The following is a 21552-nucleotide window of genomic DNA, read 5'->3' on the forward strand; positions in this document are numbered from 1 at the left end:
AGAACAAGGCTGGAATATTAAGATTTTTCCCTCAAATAGCCTTAGGGCTCAAATCACCTTCAAATTAGAAGAGAATTTTGCTCATTAAAACTAAATAGAGAATATGAGTATGCTTTCACACTAAATTTGACACATATAAAAGAAGATAAAAAAAATATTTTCTAATATATATATATTAGAAAATATTGAAAAAATAACCAAATATTTACTTAATTTCACTAGTTCACAGAGCTATTAACACACACAATTAAACACAGGAGGTATATTGAATTAATTAATTGTTTAATGCATTAGTGCTAGTCTGTATGCTTTCAGTAAGCTGTGTAGAGGCAGAGTTTTCGGCTAATTAGCTTTTGCCGACATGCTGCCAACATGAGGCAGATCATGGTAAATAATTCAAAATAAATAAATAGGATCATGTTGCGATGTGCGAGGCCACATCCAACAAATTAAGAGCGGTGCTCAATGTGTCAGAGCGTGGCAGCATGCTGAATGTTTCATGAGAGCTCAATCCAATGAGCCATTCTTCTGAAACAACGTTAACGTGGATCTTTATTCGTGATGCGAAAAAACAACAAAAAAACTTAGAAGCAGCGCTCAACAATTCAAAGCCAGAGCAACCGAGGAGAGTATGTGGTATTGTGGTGAAAACACAAAGAAGAAGAAAAAACAAAACACTCCTCATAAGCAAGTACCTCATAATAACAACCATAAAAAAAATTATAATAATAATTTGTGAATTTTTATAATCAACAACAATAATATTAATATGTATTCATTACTGATATTATAAACAATAATTAATAAACAAAATAGTGTAATATTTAATAATAATAATTCTTTAAAAATATTACAGATATATAAAATAAGCTACAATGACACAAAGTTCCTCAGTAATTAAAGATAAGTGACTTATACACGATGGATATTACATTTTATTTTCATTATATTTAAGTATAAGTCAAAACTATTAAATTCAATTTATATTTACTACTACCACCCCTACTAATAATGTATGCAATAATATTTAATCATTATCAGTATTATAAATATTATTTTATAATAATGTAATATTTAAATAATTGATTGGAATATTTTATTATTAAAAAAATTATTTCAAATATTTTAAGCGTTTATTTTCATTACTATCACTAGCAACTGATGAATCAATGATTTTATATTATTTTGTCTTTATTGATTTAGAAATCAATATTGGTGCATAATTAAGTTTTTTTTTTTTTTTTTTTTCTCGGATCTTTCCAAATGAGAGAAGGGATTTTCAGTTCATCATGTGACAATCCCCCCCAACCCCCCCAAAATCTGCCTCAAGACCCCAGCGTTCTAATGCAGTCCACTGCACTCTGTCTATCCATTTTCCAATGTCCATTTCCATCAAAAGTTCTGGTCCCCTTTTCATCTCAGTCAAGCTGTCCATACACTGTATCGATGTCTTCTTTGTCCCTTATGCAGCCACTAGTGGATGCATTTCATCTTAGTATCTCCTTAGAAAATGCTCCATTTCCAAAGAGATGTAAGCAAGTTATTGATTTTTTTTTAAGATGAAGCTCCACTCTACTGATGGACACTCAGACAGACATTTAGGGAACATCCTCTCTTTTGGTTAAAAATCAATACAGTATTATGCTGGGTAAATGTGAATATTCCATTATATCCTCTTAATGAGGTACAGTGCATAATTGTGTTGTGTATCTAGGGAAATCAAATACATTCTCCAAAATATCAATATTGCACAAGACCATACGCAATTGCAGAACACAGAGAGACAGAAAAGGACCTCATTGAGAACTAAAGCTGTTAGGCTAGGAACATCATAATTCTCACACGTTTGTCCAATTTAGCCAATTAATGTAATTAGTAGTAGTCGAAGTAGTATATATATATATATATATATATATATATAAACTAAAACATTTAAAAAAAAATATATTCAAATGTAATTAATATATGCAAAAAAGGTTCAATAATATTTAAAAATAATTGTCTAAACTTCTATTATTATTACTATTACTGCTTCTAATAATTACTATAATAAACATTAAAATAAACTACAGAAAATATATGAAATAGTTCAACTCATCATAATTAATATCACAAATTGCAATTGCAATAATTGAAATCATTTCTGAGACTTTAAGAACATGATAAAACTCACACACACAAAAAAAAAAAACACTTTAAAAAATATTATCATCAATATAATAATCAAAATAAAATAATACATTTAAAAATAATTAATGTTCATTGTAACATTATAATCATTAAAACAAACAAACAAAAAAATTGCCCATGTTAGAACTTAATGGATTCTAATTTTCAGAATAAATATGAAAAAAATATATATTATATATATATATATATATATATATATATATATAAATATATATTTCTTTGACTAGGAAAGCTTCAGTATGTTTTGAAGAACACTACTGCAATGAAAAACTTCCTCCAAAGTCCCAAACGGCAAAATAATGTCAAACTTTAGCTCACTTCCTTCTTGCAATGCACTAAACTTTCCCAGTAATGAAAGCCAGTGGGTAAGTTGGTTCCTTGGAGAGGTGGACAGTAACTGAGATTCAGTGCAGAACACCGAATCTCATTTATAAAAACTATTTTGTTTTATTATTTTGGATGGATCGATATAAAGTAAAAAACTATTTACAAGACTATTTGTAACTGCGATATCACCTAATGCACTTGACAGCCATTACAAGCTGCAGAGAGAAACATTACAAGCAATAATGTGAAGGCAGCCTTCAAAATGCCAAACAACACTAACAAAAAGACACACAGAGGAAGTCTTTTTTTGAAGAGTTGAGGTCTTTTAAAGACTTAAGTCAACACAAATAATATAAAGTCCTTTAATATTTATTCCATAAATTCCATAAAGTGGAATAGTCACACGTCGTCTACAAGCCAAAGCAGCTGCTTTGCAAGACACACGGTTAAAACAGAGAAAAAAATTAATCTGCATAATAATCATCCATTTTGGGCCCAGTGGAGAAGACTAATCGGTTAGCTGCTCATAAAGCAAACACAACGCAACCTGACAATGCTCGCCCTGAGAAAACGTTAGTGCTCGGGTGAGCGGTTTCCAGCGAAATGCCTCTTAGCGTGCCAGCACATCCTCAAAACCACAAGATCACAGTTGGAAATCTTCTTTATTCATCTGGGTCTGTCCTCTGGGCAAAATTAAAGCAAATGGAATATTTAAGGAGCTCAGACCAACAGATATTTCTCACGCTGAAATTTAAGGAGAATATTTATATTTTATGGTGATGACGAGTGAGAGGTAATGGATGGCGACGGCGAGCAACTCACCGCAGTTGGCTTCGTCCGAGCCGTCGGCGCAGTCGGGGTCCTCGTCGCACACCCACAGCTTGGAGATGCAGTGCATTGTGGTCTTGCACTGAAACTGGGACGGCGAGCAAGTGTTCTCGGCTGGAGTCATGGAGAGAAGGAGAGCATGTGATCAAAACCATGAGAAGAAAGTTCAGTTGACAAACCGCAGACTAACTTTTACAGATTTTAGCGCAACTTTAGGGAATCCAACAGATTGTCCAGGCTTATTTTCTACTGCGACACTTTTTGAAAGAGCAAAGAATCAGTAATAGACTGCAGAAAACTGTGCTTTGATCTTCCCACAAACCCTCAGAAAAAAAGGAAATAACAGGAACGTTGCTCGCAGCGGGTGATCTGAGGTCCAACAGTGACTGCCTTGCAATTGATTGTATATAAGTATATATTGTATATATATGCATTTAGTGTTCCTGTAGCTCAATTGGTAGAGCATTGCGTTATGAAGCGCAAGGTTGTGGGTTCGATTCCCCGGGAACACATGATAGGTAAAAATTGATAGCCTGAATGCACGACTGTAAGTCACTTTGGATAAAAGCGTCTGCTAAATGCATAAATTTAATTTAATTTAATTTAAATGTGCACACAAGCTTTGCTTTGATGGTTGTAGCCGTGGTGCCTTAAATGATATAAATTAAAAAGACAACATTTCTAATTTTTTCACACATTCATTATATATTTTGAAAATACACTCACCTAAAGGTTTATTAGGAACACCTTTTCAATTTCTCATTAATGCAATTATCTAATCAACCAATCACATGGCAGTAGCTTCAATGCATTTAGGGGTGTGGTCCCGGTCAAGACAATCTCCTGAACTCCAAACTGAATGTCTGATTTGGAAAAGAAAGTGATTTAAGCAATTTTGAGCGTGGCATGGTTGTTGGTGCCAGACGGGCTGATCTGAGTTTTTCACAATCTGCTCAGTTACTAGGATTTTCATGCACAACCATTTCTAGGGTTTACAAAGAATGGTGTGAAAAGGGAAAAACATCCAGCATGCGACAGTCCTGTGGGTGTAAATGCCTTGTTGATGCTAGAGGTCAGAGGAGAATGGGCCGACTGATTCAAGCGGATAGAAGAGCAACTTTAACTGAAATAACCTCTCGTTACAACTGAGGTATGCAGCAAAGCATTTGTGAAGCCACAACACGCACAACCTTGAGGCAGATGGGCTACAGCAGCAGAAGACCCCACCGGGTACCACTCATCTCCACTACAAATAGGAAAAAGAGGCTACAATTTGCACGAGCTCGAAATTGGACATTTGAAGACTGGAAAAATGTCGCCTGGTCTGAGGAGTCTCGATTTCTGTTGAGACATTCAGATGGTAGAGTCAGAATTTGGCGTAAACCGAATGAGAACATGGATCCATCATGCCTTGTTACCACTGTGCAGGCTGGTGGTGGTGGTGTAATGGTGTGGGGGATGTTTTCTTGGCACACTTTAGGCCCCTTAGTGCCAATTGGGCATCGTTTTAATGCCACGGCCTACCTGAGCATTGTTTCTGACCATGTCCATCCCTTTATGACCACCATGTACCCATCCTCTGATGGCTACTTCCAGCAGGATAATGCCCCATGTCACAAAGCTTGAATCAAATCTAATTGGTTTCTTGAACATGACAATGAGTTCACTGTACTAAAATGGTCCCCACAGTCACCAGATCTTAACCCAATAGAGCATCTTTGGGATATGGTGGAACAGGAGCTTCATGCCCTGGATGTGCATCCCACAAATCTCCATCAACTGCAAGATGCTATCCTATCAATATGGGCCAACATTTCTAAAGAATGCTTTCAGGACCTTGTTGAATCTATGCCATGTAGAATTAAGGCAAAAGGGGGTCAAACACAGTATTAGTATGGTGTTCCTAATAATCCTTTAGGTGAGTGTATTTATGTGTATATTTTAGGGGAAATATATTATGTCTATTTATTAAATATAAATTATATATATATATATATATATGAAGAGTTCAGATGCAAAAGCCTCTAAATGCCATCTGAAATTTTCATCTATAAAAAGGATTTTTATCAGGCTCCTATATTTATGTTCAGTTATTTCACTTTAATAGCCTGGAAAAGGACCTGCACATTGCATTAAAGTAAAATGGCTCAACCTAAGCATAGCAGCTTGACAAAAATCCTAATTTTAGATGAAAATTTCAGATGGCACTGAGGCTTTTATATCTGAACTCTTCATATATATATATATATATATATATATATATATATATATATATAATAAATAAACATAATATATTTCTCTTAAATATACACATGCATGTGTGTGTATTTATATATACAAAATAAATATACACAGTAAAAACACATATTATTGAAACAAAAACTTTTATTTTTATGCAATTAACCGTTGCCCAGAACTAATTTCACAATAATTGCTGTTTATACGGTACTTTTGATCAAATACACTAAATGAAGCCTTGTTGAGCATAAACACACACACAAAAATCATTATTACTCTAAATTCTGAGTGATAGTTGAACAATTTTATGCCTAAGTGTATGTGTATATAAATGTATATCTTTTACTTTTGAATTTGAGGTTAAATTATGGATCATACAAATTCCTGGAGAACTTCAAAGGTCCACCTGGATTAATTTCGAATAATTTTATATTTCCTTTAAACAAGAATATACACTGTTGGTCTGACTAACCACAACTTCTTTCTTCTCAGATCTTAGACCGCTGCTCGCTAAATTAAGCTAAGCCTAGACCAGACTTTCCCGGTGGTGGAGCAGAAATCCTGACCCACAGTGCTCTTTCTCCTTTGGGGGGGCATCTAAAGCCGGCCTCTAATGCCATGCTCCATATGCGATTATCCCTGTTAAACCCTCCCTCTGTTTGGCTAATCAGTGCCCAGGGCTGAGCTCAGCTCCCCTGGATCCGTCAGACCCCCTCAAAGCCTCTTAGAGCTCTGTGGCCCCTCTGGGCTCCGTCCCATCCAACGCTGTTAATTATTTTCCTTGATTTTTATTTATATCTTTCGGATTCTCTCTCAGAGAAGACAGACAGCTTCTCTTCTTCGCTCTCCCATAAGGGCATACCAAAACCGGGTGTCTTATCAAAACCCAGCCAGATACTCGACTCTGGGGAGGAGTGAGAAATTAGGCTCCTGCTGTGGCTTCAAATGGAGGATTCAGATCTGAGTGAGCGCATTAACTTCTGCCAGTCTCCTCCTCCTGTACCGCCACCTAAAATAAGACTTGCATTTGGACTGGGATTCATATCCCTGTCGCACAAAGTAATGATTACTCCAGCCTGACTTCTGAAGGTGACACAAGACGGCTTCTTTGCTTCCTGGTTAGCGAGTCTACCTCACTTTCTTTTTGTCTCATTTCAGTCCTTTCTTCTCGCTGTTGGTGTCCTAAATTCCCCTCAAGCAATTCTTTTGAAAGCACTCTGCAGCCGAGGAATGATGTAGAAAAAACAAAAAACAAAAAAACTTTTGCCAATGTTTACTAGGCTCCTCGCTTGGCACTTTTCTCATCAACCGATTCAAAGTTCTCAAACATTTTGTCGAATCCGTCTGAGTTTGACTTTCACGAGCCAGTATACACATTCAGAAGTCATAAAGAGGGAGATTTCATCCATCTCTTGCTCTCACTTTCGTTTGTTTTTCTTCTCCTAAAGGGAAATCTAGCTCAACAGGATTCAAGGAACGATGAAAATGAATGCAGTTCATTGTTATCTATGTCAAATCTGAGAGAGAGAGAGAGAGAGAGAGAGAGAGAGAGAGAGAGAAAATATGAGTCCTAGTGTATCTTACGACAATCGGTTTCATCTTCACCATCTCCGCAGTCATCTTGTCCATTACAGCGCAGGTTTACAGGGATGCACTTCTGCCGGTGAGTGCACTTAAACTGGCCAGACAGGCAGATATATGAGTCTGAAAGCAAATGCAAGCAAGGATATAACTGCATGATACATCATAATGCATTACGCTTGGTCTCCATTTATCCATCAATCTATAATTACCACAGTTGGCTTCATCGGAGTTGTCTCCGCAGTCGTTCTCTCCATCACAGATGAACGGAGGGAGGGCACACAAACCTGTTCCGCACTGGAACCTTCCGGGCTGGCATTTAAACTCCGCTGTAAGCAGAAGAAAAAAACTAATATATGAAAGAAAGAAAGAAAGAAAGAAAGAAAGAAAAAAAAAGAACAAAAATTTAAGACAGACAGAAAGACAAAAAAAGAGCAAATAAGACATTAAAAAAAATTTGATAAGGACAAAGATTCAAAGGCAAACAGACATAATCAACATGAAAATACAGAATGAAAGAAGAAAGAATGAGTGAATGAACAAGTGAATAAACAAATGAAAGAAATGACTGAAAGACATACAGAATAAACAAACAAGGACAAATAAACAAAAATGAAGAGAAAAATGAAAGATGCCAAGACAGAATAAATGAACAAACGAATAGAACAAAAGTAATATAAAAGAACAAGTAAATAATTAGAGATAATGAGTGAGTAATCCTACGTTTACACTAGTGCGTTTTCGTTTTAAAAGTTTTGCTATGATTACGCCTGTCTTTTACACTACCCCCACGTTTTAGATGGAGATTTTTAAAAACGCTGCAGACCCTGTTTTAGTTTTTTCCTGGAGCTCAACACAAATGTCTGCAGTGAGCTAGACAATTCACCTCTCAATCAAGCAAGTGCTAGCACATTACGAATGACCCATTCAAAGAAATATTTAAGGAAGAAACACTTGAATATAACCTTGATGACAGGCAAAGCTATATTCAGAAATAAACGCTCCATGAACCAACAAGCAAAATTACAGGAATAAGTTGTCGCAAAAAGATTTTCCTGTCCAAAACTCAGAGAATACTTGGCTCAAGTGTCTAAATAATTTCTTCCTTTCAGTTGAGCTTAGAGAAATCATAATTGATCGTGGAGTCACTTAAAGACACTCAGAAGGTCAGAAGGTCTGGCCGAGGTGAGACTGCTCTCGGCGGATACATGATCACTGAGCTCACACTGATCACGTGGAGCTCACATCTCCGAAATCGGTGAAACATTTTTAAATAGGCGCTGTCTTTATAAATAAACCACAGATTTGAGTTTTAAACGACTAAATTGAAAAACTACTACCTACTTTATTTAGTTCCTGGTTCCTGTGGTGGAAACACACCGAGTACCAGGCCAAAGTCCCTAGTTCCTAGGTAAAGTTTGTGCGGTGGAAATGCGGCTTAGGTAGGACACTTACTAGATTTTGATTCCTATAGACACTACAAGGCACTACAATAATGTACTTTTCACCAGCTTAACCAGTTTGGCTGACTTCCACCATGTTTGGTTACTTACGGCAATCTGCCGGTTCATCGGATCCATCTCCGCAGTCATCCACGGTGTCACATTTCCACCAGAATGGAATACACTCATCTGTACCACAGCGGAACTAAACGCACACAGAAACAACCTTTTGAATAACTCTTTATCGAGTAGCACACTGGATATAATTGGTAGTTGAAAGTTGTTCAAAGAGTAGTTGAGCTACAGCGAAACCCTTTTTCTGGCTTCTGAAGTAATTAAACAAGTCACACCTGACTTGCGGTGCAGTTAGACAGACAGGTTTTGTTGTCGTTCGCCAGGTAAAAGTGCGTAGGGCAAGCGCACTTGTATCCCCCACCAGGGGAAAGAAGGCATAGGTGACTGCACCCTCCGTTAGTCACCTGACACTGATGCTTTGGCACTGAGGACAAACAGCAAACAATAAAAACAAGCCCAAAACAACATGACTCTAGCACAAAAAGTCATCTGAAGACTTATCCAAACTGAAAAGAGATTCTCGCTATACTACCGTCAGGCTGGCGGAGCGGATGGTAGACTTTAATGTCTCGAATGGTTTGCCAGGAGCTGAGGAGTTCTGTATGTTGGCCACCGGACGTCTTGTGCGAGCGACTAAGGGTTTTTGACTTCTGGTCGCTCCAGTAGATGAAGTCCTCAAACAGTGTGAGACCAGTTACGCCACCTATGTCCTTGATTGGGACTGGAAATTGGGATTGAGAGATCTAATTGAGGACAATTAGAAACAAGACAAGATAACATTTGAGACAAGGCGAAACTTACCCTTGTGTCTTTTTGTACCATCCATATTTGAAAATAAGATATGGTTCTCGTCCGCCCAGTAGATCCTTTTGTTGATGTGGTCAAGGGTCAAGGCTGAGGGAGAACGCAATTCTGTATCGATTATGACACGTGGCTTGCTGCCGTCCATCCCAATCCGTCCAATTTGGGGCTGCTCGCAGCAGTCAATCCAGAACACAAATCTAAGGCACCATGGGAATAAATGGTGAAGGACTTTTTAAAAGTGTACTCAAAATCAATGCATTCTGGGATTGCGAACAATAGGCAAGAATAAGCATCATTTACCCCATGAGAGTGTCGAGAGCCAGAGAGGTTGGATTTTTCAATCCAGTCCTCAGCACTACAGTCGGGTAGAGTCCATTAGCTTTCGCCACCTCGAGGGTCTTTCTCTCGCCGTCACACCAGTACAAGTTCTTGCCGATCCAGTCCACAGAGAGAGCACTGGGGACCGACGTCCTGTGAACCACCTGAGAAAACAGCAGTCAAGCACAGTTGGTCTCTTTTGGCCAGTTATTCACAAAGATTTATCCACAGCCAGTACCGCAGGGAACAAATGCTTCCTAGCAGAAAAGTTCAGAATGGCGATTGTGCGATGCAGCTGTGCATTTGCTGGTAAAGTCATATAAAAGTAAAGCTTTATTGTTTCTGCCAAAAGTTATTGTCATGACAGGAATTTAAATGCTAATTTTTAACCAGAAACAAACAGAAATATGTTCATATAAACTCAATTCTGGATTATTTGTTTCTTTACTGGTGGTTTGCAGGTCCACAAAACTAGCTAGGATAGTATTTAGCCAGTAAATTAACAAGTTTTCATTGCAAAAAGTCAAACTACAACAACAAAAACATTCAACTACTTGTAAATGTAAGATAAACTTGGGTGTGAGGGGATTTTGTTTCTTCAAATAAAATGAAAATTTCAAGGCTATGATAATCTCTAGATTATCTAGCTAACCTACAATGAACTTGTAAATGTATGATAAAGTGGGAGTGAATGGGCTTTCTTTTTTTCAAATAAAATAAAAAAACTCAAGGCTATGTTAATATCTAGATGCAGAGTTCTCAACTAGTGACTTGCAAGTCCACAAAAATAGTTAGCATAGCAGTTAGCCAGCAAATTTGCAAGTTTTCACTGCAAAAAGTCAAACTACAGCGACAACACTCAACAAGAAAAGTTCCCAAAAGAAGTAGTTTTAAAAAAGGCACTTTACATAATTTCACTGCTCATTCTGATCACAGAAACTGCCTGTTTGGCATAAACAATAGTCTTCCCAGCTGGCGGATAATCCAGTGCTTTTAATCATTTTCGCTCCTGGTTGCTGGTGCCCCCTGCCTAGCTCTTTAAGAGTAAGAGTAACATTCTGCAAGCTGATGAATATTAGAGATGAATATTAAAGACATTTTGCCTCAGACTGGATCGTACCATCAGCACTAATTAAAACTAGCCTAGCCATGATGAGTTTTGACATCTTCACTGGATTTGTAGATGCTGCGCTCCCCGGGATAACAAGCATCTTCAAGTAATACACCATGGGGTGAAAGTGTACAAAAAGTGTACAAAAAATATTAACTGGGTAAGCAAAACAATAGCAACAAAATGTCACAAATTCAATTACTAAGTCAGTTAAGTCAAAATAATGCATTGCACGCAAAACATACACAAAGTGCACAGATTTTGATTTGTGCCGAATAGGTACAGTACATGAGCCTAAATTTATTGCTATAGTGCATTTTCCACATTTTACTATAAATAAACTAATTTAGGCTTGTTGTTTATAATAATAAATGTCACTTAATCTGTTGCTTGTTTTATTCTACTTATATTTTGCATTGCTGTTCTGAATACAGTTCAATTTAAAGGTTTTGTTGTAAAGCGAAAGATATTAAAATACTTTTTTTATACTCTGAAAGATGTTAATAAACATTGTATTAACTAACTAAGGCATGCAAAACAGGTAATACTACAAACATACCCAAACAATGAGTTGCATGGCACAATTCGCGATAATTTACATAAGGATGTGTGATTGTGTAGGAAATATTGTCAACGACCTAAAATACAACGTTGAGATCAAACTGATCTTGTGGAAAAACTAAATTGTGCCCCCAATGGTCGAAACTGGTACTGCTACTACAGTATTTTCACAGGCACATTATACTACATATTCATAACACCTGTGAAACGGTGAAAACCACAACACTACAAATCTCTCTAGATGACTCTGGAGAATCAGGCTCATTTGGAATCATTCAAAGCATTTACCAAGAACATTTTTTTACCTTAGCCACGTTTTTAGCTGCCTTGCCTTTACAGAAGCTCTACCTCTCCCTCTCTCTCTCTTTTCTCTGTACTATATAGCACACTACCATAAATCAGTTCAAGATCCAGAGTTCAATCAAGCTTAATGAGCCATTATGGCTCGATATTAAACATAACGAGCTCTGGCGGCCCAGCAGGGCAAGGCTGGAACACTATGGCTGTTTTCCGCCCTGAGTTATATATGCAAGGGCATTGATGGAGAGTAGTATGAAGGCAGACAGTCTCACAAACACACACACACCACACGGTCTATCGTTTTAACCCCAACTCATTTCATACCAGAAATACCAGTTAATCTCAGAAAAAAAGCTTTTATTTATTTGTTGGAGTGACGTGATATGTCTGCTTCCCCCATTGGAATCCATCAATTACGCAATAAAAATTACCCCTATTCAGAGGTGACGTGAATCAAATTTACCCAGGGACAGAGGGTATTTGCATATGGAAATCTGGGCATTTCTGGGTTATTTCAAGAGTAATTCAACAAACACACACACACACACACACACACACACACTCGCGGATGTACCTTGAGGTCACTTCCATTCAGGCGCATTCTGTTTATTCTGCGTCCGCTGGGCCTGCTAGTGTCAATCCAATAGATCAACTCCTTCCTGTAGTCAAAGTCTAGAGAGATGACATTACTGAGTCCCTGCAGAGATAAAGACAGACAGAGAGAGAGAGACAGACAAACCATGAGACTGACAGATGAGATTTTAAAGGGCAGGAAAGTCAGAGAATTTTCTTTTTTGTTTGTTTTTTTGTTGTTGTTTTTTTTACAGTGGATAAATTCTCATTTTTTACTTCACTTAAAAAATAATATTTCAAATAGCGAGACATATTATATATGTATAAGAAGCTAGAAAAATCTAAGGAAAACTAGAAGAAAACTAATACAAATGACAAAAGCAAATACAATTACTACAACTTATATTAAAAATAAAATGAAAAGAAATAAAAAAGCTAATAAAAAAATACATTAAGAAATGTTATAATAGTATTTAAATTAACCCTGAAATTACCTATTCATTTTAATATTAATGAATATATATATATATATATATATATATATATATATATATATATATGTGTGTATATATGTGTGTATATATGTGTGTATATATATATATATATGTATATATATATATATATATATATATTTTTTTTTTTTTTTTAATTTATTTATTTATTATTACTATTATTATTAAATTACTATATTATTATTAATATTATTTTAGAGTTTAGTTTTGGAGCCTCATGTATAGTAGTAATTTAGTTAAAATATTTCCACTTTTTCTCTTTTCCCTCTCTTTTCCCAAAAATAAATAAATAAAAAATATATAAAAATAAGTATTAAATTATTTCAACCTTATATAACAATGTAATTTATTAATAATTTCAAGATAGAAAAATTTGTAATTATTTTCTCTGTTTCTGAGGCAATTGTTTTTAGGTTTTCAAAGTATTTTACTTCTTTTTGTCATTACCCTGTTTGCATGTTTATTTCTGATATAATGCTATTGATAGATATTTTTTTTTAAGTATAGGGGACAGGACTGTGGGAGGATTGTGACCAGAATTAAAACTTTCTTTGCCACCGTGAGTATTTATCTCCTAGTCCAGCTGCAATCAACACTCTATTTAATACATTCAAACCATTTAATTTAAGCAAATGGAGGAATTTGGATGCCATGAGTCACAAAATATTATAAAAAAAAGCTAAATATCAAAACACTCCTCTTTTATAGTCCATACCCACTCGTTACAGCATCTTCCCGCTGCTTTCTCAATACCTTTCTAATTCGTTTAATTTTCACTACGTTCGGTTAAAAATAAGAGCAAGACTTCCTCCAGCTGACAAAAAATTCCCATCATGCACTACCAGGCCCATAGCAAATCACTTTCTCAGTAGGGGTCTTTCATATTCTCCCATCTCTCTCTCGCTCTCTCTGTCGTTCTGTCTCGTTCACTCAAACCCCTCGCCACGTTCAGATCTAATTTGCTGGACCAGACCTTTTAAATCAAACTGATGGAGTTCCAGACTGATGAATCAACCCAAGCGTGCGTTTTTAACTGCTCCTTCGATGGCAAGCCGCTCAATTTCTTCACACGAGGGCTGTGAGAGACTTTCTCATCCGACGGTCCCTTCAAAGTCAGATCCGTCATGGTTCCTTTTGCATTGACAAGCAGCTTCATACAGATTTAAAGACAATTACTGATGTCTTCATTAATAACGACTACTATAATTACATATTTACCAGCTGAGAAGGAGCCATAACTTACACCTCATCATTTTCAATTCTAAGTGGAAAATAGTTGTGATTCCAGTCACAATATGACCTTTTCCGTGTGCAGATATTCCGGGACATTGACGTTCACTTCAATCAAGTGTCTAAAATGCTGTTTCAGGCTTAATTTGAGCTTGTGAATTTCTATAAAGTAACACAGGTGGCTGTTGATACTGCTTTTGGATGCTGTGTCTATATTAAGCTCCATATGCTGTTTTTTTTTTTTTTTTTTTTTCATAGAAATAAGTAGGAAATGACATGGGAACACACTTAAGAGTTTGAGTTAAACAGGATGGCACATGTGTGCACGCAAATTACGATAATGGTTATAAAAAGAGATTTTTAACAACTGTATAAGTAAAATGTTATGTTTAAAAGAGCTTTATCCATCATACCTGTTTTAGAAGAGTGTAGTTTGATCCATCCAGACTGATCTTTCGGATTTCATGATGGTCAGCAAGAATAAGAAAAGGTTCCTCCGCTGAAAAAGAAAATAAATTATTAAAAATGTTTATATTTTGTTAAATGCAATTTTAATTATTGAATACATTTTTATTTATATATATATATATATATATATATATATATATATTTTTTTTTTTTTTTTTTTTTTTTTCATTTAAGAAAACATTTCCCCATAACATTTCTTAAAATAAATAAATAAATATAAATATTATAAAAATTACAGGCAAAACACTGTCTTGCTTTAATCCTTTGTGGCTATAAGTGGACAATAATACTTGGGATTTTATAATATTCCGTTATACGGATGTAATACAAACACTTTAAATAAGTGTTTGTGTTGCTCTATGGATTATTCTGGATGCAAGACATGACTGCAACTTCAGTTTGATGACTTGAAATCAATTTCCTGTGAGCTGCCAACACTCGAATATCCACTTCCTGTCAAGACTGGGACTTAGACTTGTCAGTCATACACAAACAGAGCTTTATTATTTGAATCTTTGTGTTTGTGTGTGTAGGCACATTTCTTTGAAGGAGAGACACTTACAAAACAGTATCGTGGTGGTACAGGGATCAGGTGGTACATTGATATATACTAACATACTAACAGATGTGTGTTGTATTTTTAAGTATTCTATGAGTATACTATGGAAAATTTCCCAGTTTAACCCTCTGGAGTCTAAGGGTTTTGGTGGTTTTACAAGTACATATAATGTGTTTAATGTCAATTCAGTGGATTTGGCAATATATAATATATAGTATATTTAATATACATTTTCAGATGTAATTATGCCTTCTGAAACGTAAAAATGACTAATGGTAACAGGGTTGAAAGTTTTGGTTTTCAGGCTGAAAGTGCTCAAGGCCATAAAATATAAAACTCATCTATACATATATTTCTCTATTATCAATTGTTCACTATAAAAAAAAAATAAAAAAAAACCTCATGGTAACAGGGTTGACTTTTTAAGGCACTTTAAAATATAATACAATAAAATGATTCATTAAAATGATTAAGCCTGTCAACCATGTTACCAATATATATATATATATATATATATATATATATATATATATATTATATATATATATATATATATATATATATATAACATGGTAACATGGTTGACAGGCTTTCTGAATGCAGTCAACTGAAATGGGAAAAACGAAATAATAAATAAAATAATATAAAAATGTCTGTGTTAACACGTATAACCTATTTTGTAGAACAAGTCATATGGTACATGTCCATAAAACATGGTATTACCATAGTACTATGTTAAAAAGGCAATCACAATGCAGTGGTGGTCTTTGACAGATTTCATAAGCAGCTTCTTTTCATGTCAGTGGTGTTTGCAAGTGAAAACTAAATGAGAGAATATGAAAGTGTCTTTCTTTTATACAGTAAATAACTGCAGGCAGACACCATATGTCACACTTGGATCTGTTCTTAGCCAATCGGAGCTCATCTCCAGCTGATGAACTAATTGTCTTCAACCTCCTGTTGCTTTTCTCTAAATATAAGTCACAACAAGGCTCAGTATGCATGTTCTCACCTGTGTGTGGCATTTCTGGGCAAGAGACCCTCTTTGAGAGGGTCCACAGGAGCTCATTCACACCTGTACCACTCAATAGAGCAGAGTACCTGAGAGAGACCTGCAGCTGTGCGGGTTACTGGCGGGACGCTGATACCCATCGGCACACAGGCAGTGAAAAGACCCATAGTTGTTGATGCACTGGTGACTGCAGGGAAAGTTTTCGGAACATTCGTCCACGTCAATGCAAGTCCTACCATCGTTTTTCAGATGAAACCCCGGCCAGCACGTACACTACAGAAGAAAATAAAAAAAGGATTTGTGTGTGAATCTCACAGAGATCTACCAAGAACATGTATGGGTTTTCAGCACAAAATAAAATATGACATGTATTGTGTTTTTCGCTATATTTCATTTTCATTTCAAAATATATAATCTTATAAATTTGTTGAGGTGTGGCTTTGCATTGTGGCCGCATCACCACTTTGGGTGTGCATTATTTTTCTAATAATTCAACGGCCCATCGTCAAGTATTTCTTTCTTATAATCACATTATATTACTAAAAAAATAAAATAAAATTGAAATGCAAGAAGTCTTAATGGTCAACAACTTTATCTGAAATATCTGTTGTTGTTTTTTCCCAAATAAAAGTTGAATTTGTAACTTTATTTGAATAATTTTATAATTTCTTAATCAAATTTTCTATTTGACTTTTAGGTGAAAAATTACCATAGTAAATTTATGTACAAGTCACTCTAAACTAATGAGAGACTAATGGACAGGAAGTGAGCGGTGAAACAAAACGATGTTTACAACGTTTCTAGACCATTAGTTTAGTCATTAGTCATTCATTAGAAATATGCTTTATATTTTAATTGTGTGGTAACAAAAGCTAAAACAAGCAAGAGAAACAAAGTTCTAGTAAGTTCTGTGTCCTTGACTGCCTGTTTTTTAAGTCAGTGTGGCTGTCAAAGGACCGGCCCAGCATTCTGAGACATCTGCCAAATGAAGCTGTTCAATCTGCCACTCTCTCTCTCTCCCTTTGTGTGTGTGTCATTCTCCCACTGAAAACACACACTGTTTGTGTGTGTGTGTCTGCCTTACATGTCATTTCCCTGCTGTTCACTACCTCAATTGATTTTTTCAAGCACTAAATAGCTAGCATACGTGTTTTAGCACTCGTTTACACATTCACCGGTTAAACATTGTGAACTGACTAGAAATGGTATCATAACATTCTCCACGGATTTAACGCTTAGTACTATAAACCTCTGTGGAATGTAAACATATTATTACTTTGAACTATTTGTTTGCGTAGACTTACCCAATACTGTTGTAGCCACTAAGGCCTGCTAATGAGGTTTAGTGAAGATTCGTTGGAAAAACCAAAACATTCTTTCGTATTGGTAGGCCGTAGTTTCATGTGTGGATGTCTTTAGCGTGGAATGGAACTTGAGTTGAACCAGACGCTTAATTCGTAAAAAGAAACCGTGTGAAAAATGTGCTTTCGTACACACCTTGTATCCCACAGGTAGGTCTTGACAGTCCTGGGTACAGCCGCTGACTTTACGGTTTAAACACTCGTTAACATTGCAGTTCCTCTCGTCCGATCGGTCCCCGCAGTCGTCGCGCTGATTACACACGCTTCCCAGCGGAACGCAACGGCCGTTTGCGCACATGAAAACCGACCCATTGCACAAACTTTCTAAAACATGGAGCAGCGAGAAAAGAAAGGGGAGACAAAAATCAACAAAACCATCAGATAAGAAACATAGAACTCAAGTGGTTGCTAGGGTGCTCCTGACAGACTGTAGCATGCCCTACCTACAGTTGTTGCTAGGGCGTTCTGAGTGCTTTTTAGCATAAGGCTATGCCTAGGGCTGCTCCGATCACGATCGGCCGATTGTTATGCACATCTCGTCAGTAAAGCCGGTTCTCTAATCAGTGGTAAATTCCCTCAGGTGAATTCACATAGAGCAGCTGTTACTACACGGAGCCATTGTTAACTGAGAAGATGCGTAAATCCACTTCATTTTCAGCGTTTATTTGCGCATCTTCTCAGTTAACAACGGCTCTGTATAGTAACAGCTGCTCTCTGTGAAATCACGCACCTGAGGGAATTTACCGCTGATTAGAGAACCGGCTTTACTGACGAGATGCGCATTAACGATCGGCCGATCGTGATCGGAGCAGCCGTAGCTATGCCTACGTTGCTATGCTACTGAGTATTCTGAAAGGTTTTCACCACATTTTGATGTGGTTGCTAGGGTGTTCTACTGTAGGTTGTTTCTATGTTGATATGTGGCTGCTAGGGTGTTCTGAGTGCTTTTTAGCATACGGCTATGCCTAAATTGCTATGCTGCTGAGTATTCTGGAAGGTTTTCACCACATTGCTAGAGTGTTGCTAGGGTGTTCTGAGTGCGTCTTAGCACTTTGTTGTTCTAAATGTTTTTTTTGTTGTTGTTGTTTTTTTGGTATGTCACTATCATGTTCTTGGTGGTTTAAAATATGGTGCTTTAAGGTTGCAAGGATGTTCTGAGTGCTTCTTAACATGTGGTATGCTGTTCGTGGTGGCATTAGAATTTTGCTATGCAGTCGCTAGGGTGGTCTTTGTTGTTTTAGCATCTTGTAAGTGTTTCTAGGGTCTTCTGAGTGCTTTTTAACTCTTTGCTAGGGTGTTCTGAGCACTTGTCATGCATGCTATGGTGTTCTAGGTGGTTTGTGGAACCTGGCTATGCAGTTGGTAGGTGTTATGGTTGGTTGCTTGCTAGAGTGTTGCTTACTGGTCCAAGTCAAAAGAGCTTTATTAGTGTTTTAAAGTTGTACTGTAAACATGTTGTAAACTGAATTTCCCCTCAGAAATATAAACCTAAAACTGTTGCTTAATGAGCTTGGCTGGGAACAGTAATGGCATCTGTTAACATTAATGGCATATGGTTTGCCCTAAAACCAAAAATTGAAGAACAGAGGCACAGCAGTTTCATCAGCCCCTCTCTGCCCAGCTCAGGTGATACTGGCAGGGGTACAGGACAGAAACGGGGAAGACCAGGTGTTCTGACAAATCCCAAATGGGATGGAACCTGGGAACCTGTCAGTCAAATTGGGTGTGTGACACATGAGAGGGACTCGCCTGCAGCGGAACACTTTGGGTTGAGTGGCAGTTCATCTGATTGGTCCAGACAGTCGGGGAAACCGTCACATTCCCATTGGGCTCTCAATAAACACCTCCCATCTGCGCAGCGGAACTCCTCCTCTTTGCATAAACGATATTCTGGAGGGAAAAATAGGTATTATTAAATAGGTGTTTCAAATAGGTATGCATGATATTTCAGTTGCCATTATTATTGAGATAAAGTTTAAACAAGAAATACAGTCACTTTAAGATATAAATTCGCAATTGTGAGATATGATGTCACAAAAAAGTCATAATTATGAGAAATACTCGCACTGCAAGAAAGACATTTTGTGATTTAATGTCACAATGGGAGACAAATTTGCAAATGGTGATGAAAAACAAGCATAAAACAGCATTGCGATATATAGAGTCATATTTTCCAAATAATTGTAATTGCAAGAAAAAGTCACATTGAGAGAAATAGTTACATTTTATGATATAAAAAGTCAAAATGGTAGACAAAGTCACAGATTGTGAGAAATAGTCAAATTATGAGATATAAAACCAAACAGTGAGATTTTTTTAATCATCGTGAACTAAAAAAAATCCCAATTATGAGAAATTTAGTCACATTCTGAAATATAAAGTCACAAATGGGACATAAATTTGCTGTTATTACAAAAAAATGCAATTATTGTTGTCAAAAATAAAGTGCATAATAGCATTGCAAGATATTGAGTCATCAACAACAACAAAAAAAATCATCGCAATTGTGAGATTGTCATGTATCTTTGAGAGATAAATTATGAGAAATAGTCACATTGCAAGAAATAAAGTTACATTTTATGATATAAAATATAAAACGACGGTGCGAGATAAGAAAAAATCTTGTGGAAAACAAAAATTACAATTGTGAGAAATACTTAAAGATAAATAAAGCCACATTTTGAGATATAACAACACAAATTGGACTAATGAAGTCACAATTATGAGAAAAAAATAAAAATAAAATCACAATTGTGAAAATAGTCGCACTGAGAATAAAAAAATTATATATATATATATATATATATATATATATATACATACACACACACACACACCCACGTAAATTAAGTCAATTATGACATATGGAGTCAATAATGAGAAAAAAAGTGTAAATTATGAAAAAAAGTCATATTGTGAGATTTAAAGTCACAAATTGGAGATATCAAACTGCAATCTTTAAAAAAAAGGCACAATTATTATGATAAAAAATAATAACATTTACATAAAGACAAAAAAAAACATAGAAATGTTGTTTTTAGACGTTTTTCAATGTTAATTAAGCACATTTTCACTTCACTCACTTAAATTTATGCTATTTAAAAAAAGTACTCAATTACTCCAAATTATATACATTTAATTAATTTTTTTTTTTTTTGTATGCAACTCAATTTATGCAAAAATGCTTAGCTTCTAATCCTAAATTTACCTTTTTGATTTTGTGGTCAAATGTGTCCGGGACCAGTTTGTGAGAATCATCTTCATAGATCAAAAAATCTAAAAAGTAGCCTATAGTTCCATCTATTACTCTGAGCAAGTGTGTTTATTCTCAGACCTGAGGTATTGAACAGTGAGTTGTACTTGCTGCAACCGCTGAAATGTCCAATTAATGTTGTGCCAACACAATTACAACCAATTTTAAACAGGCTACAGAGGGACGGTCATTTTCATAAAGTAATGAATCGAGAAACACGAGTCGCTCACCGCATTCCAGAGACTCGTCAGAACCGTCTCCGCAGTCGTCATCATGGTCGCACACAAAACGCCGCAGGATGCAGTTCTGGTTCCGGCACTGGAACGTGCTCTCAGTGCACGTGTTGTTCGGAGCTTATTAAAGAGAGGAACAGGAACAAACAGGACATTAGGTACGTGTTAGGATAAAAGGAGCTGCACAAAATAGACACCTGAGATTTGTCTCACACCCCCAGTTAGTTTGTTTGTGGGTCTGAAAATTCAGGCACAGCAGAACATATTTTGGATCAATTTGGCACATTATTACCCAACATTGGTGTTAATTAGTGTTCATTGTTCCAGATGATAGATAGCTAGATAGATAGATCTATGAATAGATGAATCCAATGAAATGTGTCCAAACTTCTGACTGACACATTCACTTCAGTACTATTGCGAAAAGCAGCCACTATGTTACTACACTGCAGTTTGGGGTGTAAACGGGAAATGTTTGAGGAAGTTGCTGGTTTTGTGAGAGGACATATCATGATTGAAGTTACCACAGCCAGCTACTGCTAGCTCATCGCTGCCATCGGGACAATCTCTCTCCCC

General features: G+C 36.2%; 1 protein-coding gene across 1 annotated transcript in view; it reads right to left on the reverse strand.

The window, feature by feature from the left end:
• Window positions 1-21552, reverse strand: part of LOC132131111 (low-density lipoprotein receptor-related protein 1B-like) — a 238602-nt gene that overhangs the window by 41606 nt on the left and 175444 nt on the right. Inside the window, exons 51-65 of the mRNA XM_059543053.1 lie at window positions 21501-21552; window positions 20974-21096; window positions 19240-19380; window positions 17627-17814; window positions 16219-16402; window positions 14504-14589; window positions 12350-12472; window positions 9786-9967; window positions 9483-9682; window positions 9214-9402; window positions 8957-9105; window positions 8718-8811; window positions 7377-7493; window positions 7168-7287; window positions 3340-3459 (exon numbers count right to left, since the gene is read on the reverse strand). The exon at window positions 21501-21552 is cut by the window's right edge and continues 77 nt beyond it. Of these exons, the coding sequence (XP_059399036.1) occupies window positions 3340-3459; window positions 7168-7287; window positions 7377-7493; window positions 8718-8811; window positions 8957-9105; window positions 9214-9402; window positions 9483-9682; window positions 9786-9967; window positions 12350-12472; window positions 14504-14589; window positions 16219-16402; window positions 17627-17814; window positions 19240-19380; window positions 20974-21096; window positions 21501-21552 (2068 nt within the window). The remainder of the gene's footprint in view (window positions 1-3339; window positions 3460-7167; window positions 7288-7376; window positions 7494-8717; window positions 8812-8956; window positions 9106-9213; window positions 9403-9482; window positions 9683-9785; window positions 9968-12349; window positions 12473-14503; window positions 14590-16218; window positions 16403-17626; window positions 17815-19239; window positions 19381-20973; window positions 21097-21500) is intronic.

This window comes from Carassius carassius, chromosome 48 (assembly GCF_963082965.1).
Source record: "Carassius carassius chromosome 48, fCarCar2.1, whole genome shotgun sequence".
In the NCBI taxonomy this organism is placed as follows: Eukaryota; Metazoa; Chordata; class Actinopteri; order Cypriniformes; family Cyprinidae; genus Carassius; species Carassius carassius.